Source organism: Melozone crissalis, unplaced genomic scaffold (genome assembly GCF_028551555.1).
Source record: "Melozone crissalis strain CALT ecotype California unplaced genomic scaffold, PUWL_Pcris_2 ptg000006l_1, whole genome shotgun sequence".
NCBI classification, from domain to species: domain Eukaryota; kingdom Metazoa; phylum Chordata; class Aves; order Passeriformes; family Passerellidae; genus Melozone; species Melozone crissalis.
Genome location: NW_026535784.1, coordinates 55,504,907 through 55,519,996, shown reverse-complemented (window position 1 = coordinate 55,519,996; position 15,090 = coordinate 55,504,907). Strand labels below are relative to the sequence as shown.

The 15,090-nt window shown below is 40.7% G+C and overlaps 1 protein-coding gene across 28 annotated transcripts in view; it reads left to right on the top strand.

Moving 5' to 3' along the window:
• The window catches only part of ANK2 (ankyrin 2), a 273,624-nt gene that overhangs the window by 207,645 nt on the left and 50,889 nt on the right, over window positions 1-15,090 (top strand). For 22 of the 28 annotated variants that reach the window (XM_054292269.1, XM_054292302.1, XM_054292311.1 and 19 more), the window contains 3 exons: window positions 1,410-1,508; window positions 6,693-6,765; window positions 13,220-13,364. In XM_054292269.1, the coding sequence (XP_054148244.1) occupies window positions 1,410-1,508; window positions 6,693-6,765; window positions 13,220-13,364 (317 nt within the window). Of the gene's footprint in view, window positions 1-1,409; window positions 1,509-6,692; window positions 6,766-13,219; window positions 13,365-15,022; window positions 15,035-15,090 lie in introns of all 28 variants that reach the window. The other 6 variants (XM_054292423.1, XM_054292389.1, XM_054292241.1 and 3 more) reach the window with 1 other exon arrangement.

Sequence of the window (15,090 nt, the reverse complement as noted above, 5' to 3'; positions counted from 1 at the left end):
AAATTCCCAGTTTGTGCACTGGATCATCAAGTGAGAGACCACTGAAGAAACTTCTGGGGCTGCTCAGTTAAACACTCCCACTGTTTGGGGTGTTTAGCTGAGGATCTCTTGACTTGATTTCAGTCCTCACACTGGGGCTGTCACGCCCAGGTCTAATCCAATTCCAGGCAGCCTTAGGGATGTGTCTTTGCTGCACAGTTGGCTGCTTCCTCAGATACTTCATCTGTCCTTGTCCACACAGAGCAACCTCTGGCTTGAGATAAGAGAGAATTTCAACCTGAGACATATGGCAGGGAGATATGGGAGTGGTGGATGAGCAACTAATGTGCAAGTGAAGTAACAGTCAAATTATTTGTGCTGTGAAGATGCTAATCTGTTCATTTTGTGTTCATTTGTGCTAATCCACAAACTCAGTGTTGCTTCAGGGTGGCTGAGCTGGACTAATACAGAAGAGTTTAAATTATAGATAACCGAAGTTGTTGCTGAAGAAGAGAGAGGCCTCAGGCTGATAAATCCTGCACATGGTGCAGTGGGGTCACAAGAGCAATCATTTCTGTGCAAGGAGTGGTACAGTGACAGTCCATGATTCCGCAGGAGACCAGCCTGTTGTCCCTTGGTTCAATGCAAAAGAGGGTGGAGCAATTCTGTGTAAAACTCTTTACAAAGAACCATGGAACACATTCCTTCCTCCCCTCCCCAAGTTCAGTGACATGGGACTGTGGACCGCCAGTGTTCCAGGAGATGAAATGGGGATAAACAGGCTTAAACTCTTGCTAAATTATTTTAGTGTCCTTTTGATGAATGACATGTTATGAATAGTCAAACTGCAAATAAATGTATTTAAATGGAACTATATTCTTCACCCCCAAGCCTTTCATGGCTTGTATTTGTTAAATCATTAGCTTTTGTGAACTGTTAATGGAAGTACATTCTTGTCGTGTGAAGGAATAGGAGTATATGTGTCCATCACACCTGGAATTTTGTACTCCCAGAAAAGCAATTATACCTGGTCAAGGTGTACCAGTTTCAACTGGGAAGTGAAACTGTAAAAAGCTGAAATACTTTTTACTTTGTAGAAGAGTATTTCTGCAAAATAACCCCCAGACTTATGCAGGCAAGCCAGGCTGCATAGTGCAATGTGAGCCCTGAAGGGTTAAACCATACAGCGCTGTAGTATTTGGAATCGCTGGCAGATGTGAGTGTGTTGTGTTACCATGGCAATTGGGGCTATAGTCTTAAAGAAGTTACAAAGACAGAGTCAGATGTAACGGTAAAAAGCCGTGATTTTCCTAGGCTGTGCCTTGTTTTGGATGGAAATGCTGGCTCATGCAGCGTGGAGAGTGATCTCATTGGTTCACATCACAATCCTCCCTCTCTCTCAGCGCTCTCCCCCTCTCTGTTCCCTGCAGAATGGTAACACAGCCTTAGCCATCGCCAGGCGCCTGGGATACATCTCTGTGGTCGATACACTGAAGGTTGTCACAGAGGAGATCACCACCACCACAACTGTGAGTTGCACATGCATTCAGATGTGGCTCTTCTTTACTCAGAGTGTTGTCTTTCTGCTCTTCCCTCAGGCTCTCTGTGCACGTCTTTCCTTTTCTGTTTTGTCTGGGGAGTTTTGGCTCCCCCCCCTCCCCTTCCCTTTCTGTTGCATTTTTGCTACAGTGCTTTGAGCGTATCTTATGAGCATGTGGAAGTGTGCACGGCAACACTTGGGAACAAAATCTGTGTGCACACCGATGGAAAATAACAATTCAGAGTGAAACTTGTTTCTAGACCTGGGTCTGAGCTGCAAACCCAAACTTTCCTGAAGTTTGTGTGCTGTTGTTTAGATCCTGCCATTTCTCTGTTGGTCATTTCACCTCTCCTTTCCCATCTGGCCTTACATCTCCACACTTTTGACACCTCCTGAGGCTCAATCCTTGCAGCATCTCTACGTTTGGACCGCACCAGCCATGGCCTGGAGCCGAGCCATGGATGCTCACTGGATGGCTGTGAATCACATCCATCATCTTCTTACTTAAGTCACTTCCAGTTCAAACAGATCCTGTTTTCCAAAATGCATGGGAATCTTTCCTTATGGGCTCAGTTCTCTCAGTGCTCCACACTCTTGGAGTCTGTATTTTGACATCAGGGCTGGTCAACGGTGTGTGCTGAACATCAGCAAGGTGGTACTGCAGCTTTAAGCCAGGAAAAGCTGATCTATTTGGACACCCTGAGAGGAGAAGGTTTTCTCTTCTTGCACTTTTACCTCCTGTCTACAAATATCATAGCAGGTAGTAAGGGAGAACATTAGAAATAGTGCATAATTTAAGAAATTAGATTTTATTTAAGTCTTGATTACTGCATTTATCTTGAAACACTGCTGTAAGGTGATGCTTTTTCATTTTATTTGATTTGGTGCTTTTTTTTTTTTATGCAAGATTAATAGTCTAGAAACCCCATCAGCTCTAGATGACATTTAGGGGCTCAGAGCTGTAAAAATCTGTAGATTACTAAAAAGATGCCACTACTCAGTCATGGAGAGGATTAGAAGAGGAGAAGTCCAAAATCACTTGTAAAGAAATGGAAATATAATTTTGATTTTGTTGCATGCTGACAGCAAATCCCACTTGATATGAACGAAGAAAGATGCAATAAAGATAACATGGCATAAGGTTACAAATAGAACAAGTCATAATTTTTTAATGACCTGCAAAGATCAGGCTGAGTCAGGTTTGGAAGAGGAATTCCAGCGTAATTCCAGAAGTCTCTTAATAAAGACTGTGTGTCTCTGTTGTTATTACTTCACGTTCTTGTTTAATCATACAGCACATCACAAATGTACGTGCATAAACACATATGTATCTAATCAGAAGTTAAGGAAAAATAAAACCCAGGGAAATTTTTTTGAGAAACTTTAGTTCTTAGATTTTTAAGCTTCAGAGGATGCCTTTGTCACATATTCTGTGCTGTGTCCTAGCACAGGTTTTTAATTTATTGCTCTTTTCCACTATGTTTCACTGTGCAGCCTTGGACCTTGTCTCATGTAGGTGTTAGATATATGAAATAATAGGAGTTGCACAACAAAAGGACACATGTGAGCTATTAACTTTGGATAAATATTTCTTTAAACATTGAGGATTAATGTTATTTTCTACCAGGTCCCTGATGCCCGAGGTTTAGGACTGAATCAAGTACTGAAACGTACTACTTGCAGGGTTGGCCTTTAGTGCTCTCACAGAAGAGAAATCTGAAATCTTGATCTGTGTCTGCACACTTGGAAAGTCAGGTGGGAGCCATCCATAACTCACATTCTCCAGCTAGGAACACATCTAACCCTTGTACCTTAGGGGGATGTATGGAATGGTGGTGTTTGGGGGGGGATGTTGATTAAACACAATGTAGAACAAGTCCTGCAAAGGAGGGCTGATAGCAGGTGCTCCCTGCAGTCAGGTTCCCCAGATGGTGGGGTTGGTGTGGCCAGAGCTGAGGGCAGTGCTGAGCCTGAGAGAAGGTGCTGTCACCATGGCTACCTCATCCTGTGAGGCTGGGCTGAGCCCTGCATGAGGATGGTACACAGCCCCATGTGTGATTGATATGCAAGTCACTGCCACTCGAGATGAGGAAAAGATCTCCAGTGCCAAAGCCTTTCTTTGCTCTATCTTGGAACAAACCTTCCTCTTACTTGCATTAGTGCTGTTAATAGTGGAGCCACATGAATATGTAGCAATAGGGAGAATAAAGTGCACATTTTTTACTGAAAGATTAAAGGGCAATAGGAAATGAGAATAAACTGGGTTTTCAGAGGTTTGCTATGCAATTAAGTTTGGGGCCATTTATACAAACAAGCACAGCCTTCCTGTGGACAGATGAATATATGAGGAGCTTTCAGGTTGTTTGCAGTGTGCTGCTCTGACTAAGTCATTCCTGAAAGCATATATGGGTTTACATACCTGAATTATATATTGGAATTATTCTATGCCACCTAGTGAAATCTGGCCTTACAATGAAAGGCTCAAATACAGAAACCTTAAATAAACTCCATCATGGTATTCTCACCAAACATAGGGAGTTTGAGAAAAACACACTGAGCAAACTTCCATGTGGAGTATTCATGGGGCTGGATATAGATTTTACATTTTGAGAGAATTTGATGTGCCTATCAATTAAAAAAATTCTAATGTCACACTAGAAGTTCCTTTAAAAACATTAATTCCCAACAGAAGTTGTTGGGATTAGAATTAAGGATTCTTGCTGAGTTCAGTGTTCCAAAACTGGCAATGAATATTTTTTGTTCTGTAATGTGCATATGCATACACACTCTTTTGAATCTCTTTTCCAAATTTTGTTTCAATTGTCAAATTATGAAGTATTTTTTTCTTACTGCTGAGAAAGCCAGGAAGTTAGTAAAGTATCCTTGCTTCCTTGTAAATAGATAATAATATCTGCAAGCCTTAGAGACCAGATTTTTATATGGAGGCCTATAAAGTCCTAAGTGAAAAATAGATGGATGTAGTAGTCCATAAACCTTGGTTACCTGGGAGATAAAAAGGTGGACAGTGATCCTCTCTACCTGCAGTTTGTGCTTTTACTTAGCTGATTGTTCAACTCAGTTGTTAACTCTGGTGTTGAGGAGACAAAGTCAGTGCCACCTGAATGACAACACCTCCCCATCTGTCATCACTGGCCTCGTCACCCCACTGCTGCCTGACATTTCTATCCCAGGAAAGCCATGGGAATACGGGGCAAAAGTCAGCCCTGGTGGTGGAGCCATTCGGTGAATATAAACTAATTTGCAAACCTGAACATGTGTTCTGCTGCAACAGAAATAATGAGTTGTTTTTACTCATGGGGAAGAGTGAATTTAGGAGCCTAATTAGGATTGCCAGTTGAGGCAAAGGGCATTGTTCTTTCCCTGTACCTCAGGAGGGTAAACTGGAATTGCTGTCAGAGTTAAATAGATTTCAGAAACGTAAAGCAGACTTTGAAAACTAATTTCCGAAGTAATTACACAGTTGGTAACTTAGTTATTTATTAAAGTGCAGTATTTTACAATAAACGGGAAAGCTTTTTCAGTTTGTTAGAAACAGAGAAGTACATAACAGGATCAGGAAATAACTAGTAAGTTTTGTGCAACAAAAGCTGCTATTGAATTCACTGCTTGATATCAGCGGGCATTTTCCCAAAAGAATATTGCATAAGGGACTCGGTGTTTGGCTGGTTTCATGATTCCTCCCATGAAACGTTTGGCTCCTTTGCACGTGATGTTAGTGTATAGGCGGTGCGTGCAGCCGGGAGGCAGCGCTGCCTCAGCGGGGTTGCTCAGGGGGACACGTCGCCTCCTGGCACTGCTCTGTGTGCCACAGGGGCGCTGTGCTCCCGCGCTTCCTGAAGGGCCGTGTGCCAGCTGCCCTCCGCAGCTCCCCAGCTCACTGCGAGGAGCCAGGGAAATGGGTACCTTTTGGTTGTGACCAAGGCAGTTCTGAGCACTGCTCCTTTTGAAGCCCTTGGCATTTTGTCCCCTGTATCCTAGCACACTGAAGAGTTCCCTCCAGACAACGTGCACTTCCTGTAGTTCCTCTTATGTTCTTCTCCTTCTGCAGTACGAATTGGATGCTAAAAAGATTCATTCTTAATTCAGCACCCTAGCCTGAACCTCACTCATCCTCCTCCTTACCCTAGGACTAGTCTACAAATGAATTCAAGGCGGATTAGAATGAGCAGAATAACAGAAAGTTAGTCTAACTAAGATGGTTGATTTTGACTCCACAAATTATAGCTCCCAGCCTACAACTTTCTTTATGTCCTACCTCTGCCTAAGCTTCTACTCAGCCTTCACCCTAAGTAGCCCAGGCCTAACCTTCCACTGAACCCACCTAATCTCAGCCCTGCTATGTCTAGAAAGCATAATACTATTCATGTACACTCCCTAGCCATATGGCCTATCCAAATACAGTTATCAGCCTCCACCATCCTACCTATCCTTATGCTCACATAAGATAAAATTGTATTTTAAAAACCCCAACAAACTTCCAGTGTTTTCCTACTCTTATGTCTAACCAGAATCCTCCTGCTATTCCTCAGTCCATACTTGCTTTGATTCACAATATTTTAAACTTTTAGGTGCACAAGATGTTTCAGAATCTTCAAACAACTTTTTTTTTTTTCCCCTCTGATGTGTACATGCTTAGGGGGAATATACATGATTTATGAAAAGGATATAATTAATATGCACTGTAGTCACGTTTTTCTGGAGAGGGGGAAGAAATGTTTTAAGTGATCTGTGTAAATCCTTCACATCTTTTTTTAGCTGAGGAATTTCACATCATTCATAACTTCATTTCCAAATGTTTTACAATTTAATAATTTCCATATGCCCCATACAACTTTCTCAAGCTTTTCTGTAGACATTACCTAATTCATTTTAAAATCATCTTGGAAACATTGAGCTGAATTGTTCTACATGCACCATTTATAAATAAATTTTATTTCTCTGACCAGCTCATTATCTTATGTTTTTGTACTTTTCTGCCAGAAGAGATGTTACCTTATGCAGCACTGAGAATAGGAGTTTCTGGGATAAAGATGAAAAAGCAAGTTAGGAGAAGGGGAAACATGATGAAATGCTTCAGCATGTCCCACTGCTGTCTGTTGAAAATGCCCTGCTGTAGACTTTGCTCCCCTGACTGATGATTCTATCTTTGCAGACTGTAACAGAGAAGCACAAGCTAAATGTACCTGAGACAATGACTGAGGTCCTGGATGTGTCAGATGAAGAAGGTGAGTGATTTGGTAAATTTCTCTTCCATATCATCTATGTAACCTGTTCTATAGGCTCAAGAAGCTGCTTGAATACTCTCACATCTTCATTTTGCTGTGCCTGTAATGAACCTCTCTTTTAAATGATGTAATCATCATGGTATTTTTAAATAAAAGATGCCAAAATTTGAAACCAAGTAAAATCCTGGACCCCTATGTATTTTCCAGAAAAAGCTTATATGAACCAAATTGGCAAATGAGACCATTTCCCAACTCCAGGCTTTATAATTTCACTGTAGAACTGTCCCAAAGTTGGCTTTGACCCTCCCATAAAGAGGAGTCCGAGCAGTAAATATTTTGGATCTGTGCCACTTGTGTCAGATAGAAATATCCAGGAGTTGTGCCTAATTGGAAACATTTGTGGAAGATGCATAAGGTGGAGGGTGAGGAGAGCATTCCCTGGAGGGAGCTTTTGGTGCAGGGGAGCTCAGGGATACACAGGGTGTGATACAAAGTGACAACATGCAATAAGTTCAGGGTTTCAGAGGCCTTTGCACACACAGATAGAAGGTGCATCCCACCACTTAGCTTAGGAATTTCCCTGACCTTCTGGGAGCAGTGATAAGGTATCACATTTTTATACAGCTCAGAATTGCAGAAATGGACTAAACCCACCCTTTTCTAAAGGGTGGCAAGTGACTTCTTAGAAATTTTAGTCACTTGTGAACCCTTAGAAAAGGTTGGGTTTACTCCATTTAGAAATTTTAGCAATGTTAATAAATATAAATGCAGTTGGAAGGATTTTCTATGTTCCTTTTTACACCTGAGAGTATCAATGTTACAATAATCCATGTGTGCCATTTTATGGTGATTGTTATTATTTCACACAAATAATTTGTGGAGTGAGTAGTTTCCAGAAGTCCTGGGAATTTGGAAACTCAGCTTACAGGGTTGGTACTTTTCTTTTACAAAGAAAACAGCACTTGTGGTTCTAAATGGTGCACGAAGTTAATGGCATCCATTAATTATAAGTGCTTGTATTGCTTTTAGAAATGGGAATTATGCTGATAAATGAGTTACACTCTTGAGAAAATATGATGCTTAGGCTCCAGATGCAACTTTTTGTTTTAAAATGCAAAAACAAACAAGTGTGATTCAAAATCAATTATTTTCTGCTGCATCATGACCAGTGAAATTATTTTGCTACTTTGTCTCTGATTAAGAAGCATTCAACTGCTTGTGTAATTATTATATTGAATCACCTTTAAACAGCTTATTGCCTTATGTTCACCTTGTTTACTTTTCTCCCAGTCTTTTGATCTACCATTGAATCATCTTTAAATCCACTAAGCCTAGTATGTCTTACTGCTCCTACTGGATCAATCCAGGGTGTTCCTTTTTCTCAAACCATTTGTGTGTTGTACAGCCTTTAAACACTCTGATGAGGAACCCTTCAGTGATGGGGAAGCATGTAGTGGCACAGGTGCTGTTAGCAGGAGTTCATGGAGTAAGACCTACAGACTTTCTCTTTTTGTCTGACTCAGACTGTTATTTTTTCGTGTAGTAACAACACATGTTTGCAGAGTTTGGGTATCTAACACTGCTTCTCTCTGTTACTTTTGAAGTGTGGTTGACTGTGTGTTTCATGAAGGTGGGAGGAAGAAGGGAAGCCAGAAAATCTCAGATTTATTACCTATATCTTGAGTGTGTTGGCAGAACTTGAAGGGGCTGTCCTGCATGACTAATGCTCTCCTGTGCTTTGAATTAACATTCACTGCAAGCACTCCTAATGTGGATGGTGCTTGTCACAGTAACTTTAAATAGCTGGGGACAGGAAGGCTCCAGAACTTGTTTTATAGTGAGGATGAACCATTTAGGGGTGGGGTAGCTTCACAAGAGGCTAGCAGTAAGGTTTCTGTGGTACTGTGTTCTTTGAAGTGACACCATATGTTCTGAAATAAATCCATGTGCTGCTGCAAACCTGCCAGCTGTATTAATATAATTATCAAGTTGAACACAAGAGTACTTGAGCAAAGTATTTCAGATCCCATAGTGGAGCATGTTCATCACTGATGATAAGTACTTTGCATTTTGCTTGGAAAATTGTTCTGTTGCATAACTGTACGCTGTCATGTTGTGAATATAGCATTTGTATTCCTAAGACAAAGTTAACATACAGTCTGAGCAGTATAAAATAAAAGACAATTATCTATCAGATAGCTCAGCTTGGTGTGGAAGGTCCTGCTCTGGGTAGCCTATTTTAAAATATCTTGAATGGACAGAGTGCCACTAATTCATCTTCAATTTTCTTGCACCCTTTTTTATCTACTGAAGTTTTATTCAGAATTCTTTACTTTTTATGTTACCTGCAAAACAAAATCTTTCTTTTTGAACAGAATCACATTATATTTTTTATTTAAAATGGCATTGAATCCCTGCTTATGGGGATTGCACTACGGATGTGGTTTGTGCAACATGTACCCCTGCCAGCAGAAATGCTCAGTGTGGATAAAGTTGCACTAAAAACTCTGTAGGTTTTTATCTTTGCATCAGCCTTGGCTGTATTGCTGCTAAGTTCAGTTGCTTTAAATCTGTCACCACAAAATAAGCATTTTGCACCTGAGAGATCCTTAGTGCAGTAAAGGGAAATTACTGCAAAGCCTCTTGTGAAATGTATTTTAATGATGTCTACAGAATTAGTGAAGTTAAGTGCAAGCAAATACTTTATTAGGGCTGAGTCTGTGTAAACACAGAAGAAAATATAGAAAAGGCAGGAGCCTGGTTTCTTTCTTATTTCCCTATATATTAATATGCACCTCTGTATCCATTCCATGCCTCATTTTTGTGCCAGAAGAGCTGCACAAACCAACAGTGGTTCATCTTTGAGAGTCCCATGGGAGAGAGTGCAGTAAGTGTAGTGCTCTAGAGAGAGAATACAACCAGTAAAACAGGATGGTCAAGAGGTCTCGCTTGTTTCTTTTTGAGCCTCCTCATCACCAATTAATTTTCAAAAGTTGTAGTTTCAGTGTCTGCTTGAGACAAAGTTCTTGCTGCTGCAGAAGTTGTCAAGCTCCAGCCATGCTAGCCCACATCCTCCATGCTGGCAGCACAAACGTTTCACCATGTGGTGACCCAGCCCAGAGAACTGATCTGTCTGAAAATGAATCTGTTTCTCCTGACAAGTTATTTTCTAGCCAGACAACTTTTGCAGGCAGAAGAGAATAGAAAGGCGGAAGTAGAGGGTGAAACACCACTGTCAGGAGCAGCATGGCCTGACATGGCAACCAGAAAAGCTGACTTACACCAAACTGTAATTAGTGCTGACACTGCAATTGCAGAGAAGGGACAGACAAAGGTTGTCATGTGCAAAGAGCTCATGGACAAGTTGTCGGTGAACTACTGCATTGTAGTGACCTTGGATTCCAGGAAGCAGTTCATAGCTGATATTATATCTGGCTGCATCAGATTTCTAATAAGAAAGAAAATCCCTCAGAGTGCTTAAATACAACAACAAATTTCCTGAGTGCCCCCACATATGGCCTTGGAGTAGCTAATGCTGCTGCATATGTGTGAGAAATGAGCAGCTAAGTCTAGGCAGAATCCACTGCTGTTATACACACACATAATTCCTCTAAAGAAGCACCTGAATTAGTGGAAAATTTAATTCCCTTAATTAAACCTGGAAGTTAAAGTTGCAGACAGGAATTGTGCTTAATAGACTCAGGTTGCTGCTGCTGCACATTGAAGTTCAGTAAATTTAGAATAGCGCCGCTGAGTTAATTCACCCTCTGAATAAAGCACTTTGTATCCAGTAGTATAAAATGTAGCCACAGGACGCTGATTTACACAAGCAAAGCCTTGGTGGCTTAGGGATGTAGGGGTAGTTAGTTATTTTATTGTTTCTGACGTAGATCCAACATAGCAACTTCCTAAATACCAAGGTCAAGAACTGGAATTCTTTTTTGCAATGGGTGAATAGGCAAGAAAACAAAATCAAGGTGTCTCTCCCTCCCCAGAGGTCCTTGAGAGTAGAAATGCTCTTCTTTGGAAATTTGCTTCACTTTATGCCGTTCTGAGTCCTGCCCTGAGCTCCCAACAGCGGGTATGATGATAAATTTTAAGTCATGTATCAACATCTGAAACCACACCTGAAACCCCACTTTCCTCGCTGGCTAAAAAGAAACAAAGTTAAAGCATTAGTCAAACTGTAATCCAGGGAAGCTTCTAGTGTGGGCCACTAAATAGAGGATTGACTTAGGGAGTTGAAAGTGTCCAAACAAAGTGTCAGAGAAACTCTGCAGTTATGGAATATATATTCCATAAAATTTGTTATTGCCATAGTTGTCCTTTCTCCATCTGCAGCGCTTCTGTGGTGAGCTTTAGACTTATCTGCATGCTGCAGAGAAAACAATAATTTTGGCAAACCAATATAACTGTATCTGGCTTTAAAAACATCTATTAAAAGCCATTTCTGGCAGTTTGACACAGCTCCCTTTCCTTTATTATTTTATTTTAAAGTTTTCTCTGTATTTTCGCCATATTTTGTGAGAAAAAAATTCCAGAACAGTTCTCATGCAGCAGTTGTATTTTGCAACTTTGCAAATTCATAGATGGCCACTGCAAACCACGGAGCATGCAAACCATCGATGTCAAGGGTTATATTTGTCACAAAGTGGTTAGTAAGTGGTGGAAATGTTCCTGGCACTAATTTGATGGGGAATGAGATGGCAGACGAATTGTTTCTGGCATGATGAAAAAGGGCAGCTCCTGTATTGCCACAAAGCAACCATCTGGTGAGATCTGCTGTGTCAGGAAGCCCTTGGTCAGCTGAACATGCAATCATTTAGAGTTAAACACCTATTTTTTCTCACCATATGCTAGGAGGTGCTGTGGTTTTGGGGCATTCATCTCAGAACAGGAAGATGGAGGGCACAGGCTGTGGGGGGAGTTCCCTCAGTCCCTGCTGGCTGTTCTGAGATATCTGTGCATGGTCTGGTTACTGTTTGCAGATGTCCCATCACATCAAACACTGTGACTTAGCCCCACTATTGACATCTCTCAGATGAGAGGCCAAAGCTGAAATCAGAGTAGACTTTGGATTTGTTTTTTGGTTTTTTTTGAAGGTTGTGGGCGTGATGAAAGTGGTAAAGATTTTGCCTTGTTTCTATTATAAATGGAATGTCTGGCATGATTATCATTATCTAGTTTATTTGAAATATAACTTGAAATTCTCTTTACTGTTTGATTAACAGCATTGCCTTAATATCTTTCAAGTTTTCATTAAGCCCTGTGCTTTTTAATGTGACATTCCCAGGAAACAGGAGGCATCGTCTGTCAGAAGACAGGAAACATGAAGTGATTAAATGCATTTTATTGTTTTCTGTGAAACTGTGCCCAGTTTCTCCCTCTTAATGTGGGTTGATGGAATTTTCAAGAGTTTTTGTTGTTATACTGAAAAGATTCGAGACTCATTTTTATATATAATATTTGTGTGTGCATAAAAATCTTAAACCCTCCAAAGTTTACTTAGTTTTAGATGACAAATAATAAATTATTTATTTCTTAGCTGAAATGTCATCTAGAAAAAATAGCTTGATTTGCTTTGTGAAAATAAGTATCAAGATGAGCCTCAGTTTGCCCACACAGCCCAGCAAATGAGAAAGCATGAAGCTCTTGGTGGCCTGGGGTCGTGTTGTGTGGCTCTGTGGGTCACACCAAGCCTCTGGCAGGCTCACACTGCTTTGATTTACCAGAGGGAAAATGACTGAAATATCCAGGCAGAAACTGTGGAGAGGAAGTGTCTTGCAAGTGGGAATGAAAAGAAACATCTACACGTTGCTTGGCAATGGAATCTGTTTTGTTAGTCTGCTGGGGAAAAGCAAACTGTGACTTCATATAGACAGAATTTCCTGGGGAAAAGAATGCTGGACCTAAAAAAAAAAAAAGGATTAAATTTCATTATTCAGAGTATAGGGATAAAGGTTACTGTGTCAGATAACAAATGATCATTTAGCCTGGGATTCATTATGAATTATGATCATTCCCATCTATGCAAGTGAGCTTATTTCCAGTTTCTGGATGTTGCCATGTTCTAGAAACATGAATTTTGTTGCTGATTACAGAGAGATCTTGGAATATGGGTGACAGAGCCTTGTATGTCCAGAAAACTGAAATGGATTAAAGAACAGAAAGATCACACTTTAGAGCATAGCAAAGAAGCGTGCTCCTTGCCAGTGTGTGCAACAGCAAGAAATGTATGAAATCTAATTTATTAATCACCTTGATTTTAATTTTACTTTTCAAAATATCTTGCTTGATGTGCCAGTTTGATTAAATACATTAATTGCTTGTGGTTTGCAGTGTTTCCTGAGTGGAAAATGCCTTCCTGTTCATTGTGCCATCCAGCTGTTAGATCCTGGGGTGCCAATGGAATCAAACTCATGTGTGTGCTTATGGCTTGTGGGTTGATTTGCAGGTGATGACACAATGACAGGAGATGGAGGGGAGTACCTTAGGCCAGAAGACCTCCGGGAGCTGGGAGACGACTCTTTGCCAAGCAGCCAGTTCTTAGATGGAATGAACTACCTGAGGTACAGCTTGGAAGGAGGACGCTCGGACAGGTACTTGCCTGGATAAGGAACTTTTCTCATGCTACTTCTGCATGAGAACTCGTTTTGCTCTAAGTGTGTGAAATCCCTCTGTGGGGTATTTCTCTGCTTGGTGTGCTGCTCAGCATTTGTTCACTCAGTGTAGCAGCGTGGCAGTCACCACTTGGCAGGAGGAAGGGGTGGTCACCCCCATCTCCTGCTGCCACAAGCAGGGGATGGGTGGACAGGGGCTTTGAGCATCAGGTGAGCTGACTTTTTGGAGTGCTTTTCTGGCTCAAGGTACCAGGAGAGGAGCAATGGACTGGGTCATTCTGCACTGGGCTGGCAGTGAGTGTATTTTCTGCAAGCACATCCACTCTTTCTGGTTCCTCATGGTTGAATTAGCAGGACACAGAATACTTGTCCTTCTACTGACACAACTATAATAATAATAATAATAGAAACATTAGTTTGTTCAGTCCAGATGTACTGATTTGCTTATATCTAAAAAGTTGAACTTGAGCCTAGATCTCTTTGTGGAATAATAATGCATGCAGCTTTGATTTAAATTTTTTTTTTGAGTGTTATTATATTCTACAAAAAATATGGAGTTCCCTTCCCAAAAGGAAAGACTTCATTAGTGAGCATAAGTGCATAAGTGTAGGCTCAAGCTGGCAGATTAACCCCCACAGTTCTAGTTCAGAATAGCCACCCAGGCATTCCTGGGTGAAATCAGCAACGTCTCCAAACTCACTGCCTTTAGAACTGGGGTGCACTAAAGGGAAGAAAAGGAAAAAAGTTGAAACCTTGGCAACAGAGTTTTGAAGCTACCTCATTTTCCAGTCTTGGTTGTTATCCTGGCAGCATTTCTGAAGCTCAGTGGAATCAGTAGGATCCGTTCTGTTTACTTGAGTAGGCTGGGAATTGCTCCTGGAACAAAAGATGTCAGGAAACAGTTTGGTTTGCCTCACAGCATGTGTAAATCCCATCATTCAGGTCCTGCAAGCCTGGAATCTCAGTTGGTTTTTAGACACTGAAAACAAAGTGACTGTGTGGCTTTTTGACTCTCAGAGGAAGTCTGTGCACTACATCAGAATGCCTAAAATCAAAACCTTTCATTCTCTCAATGGTAGCAATGTTTGGGAGTTTTTTAGGTTTTAAGATGTTGTATAGAAATGATTGTACAGTCAAGTGTTACCCCAGTTTAAGTTAGGCTCCCATTTAGAATATTTTATCTTTTAAGTCTTGTCAGTGGATTTCAGTAGATTCTCACTGACATGTCACTGATATGATTTCATTTGTATTGTATGAAAATTATTTCAAGTCCTGTGTCAAGCAAAATTATACTGAAATGCAGCAAAATTCTAAAGGGAGAAATAATGAAAGAAGGACATCTTTCTAACTCCATGATCTCATTTTCTGTCACCTTCAGGTTACTGATTTTAAGAATTTTCACTGAGACCGCTTCAGTTGTTTTGCATTTCCTTTGAATGTGATTTTCATTGCATTATAATGACTTTGGTTTTTCAGAAAATTCAGTAAAGCAAGATAGTATTAGCACTCTAGACTCATATGATCTTATACATTAAACAGTTTGATTTACAAACATGTATTTTTCATTTGTAACCATCTTCCCTATTCATTTTATTTCTCTCTCCCCTTCATTTTTCTTTTCCATATGCTTTCATTAGCATCATGCCCAGGTAGGTATTACATAGCATGAACACCTGTTGTCTCTATCTCCTCCTATGGCACCTGT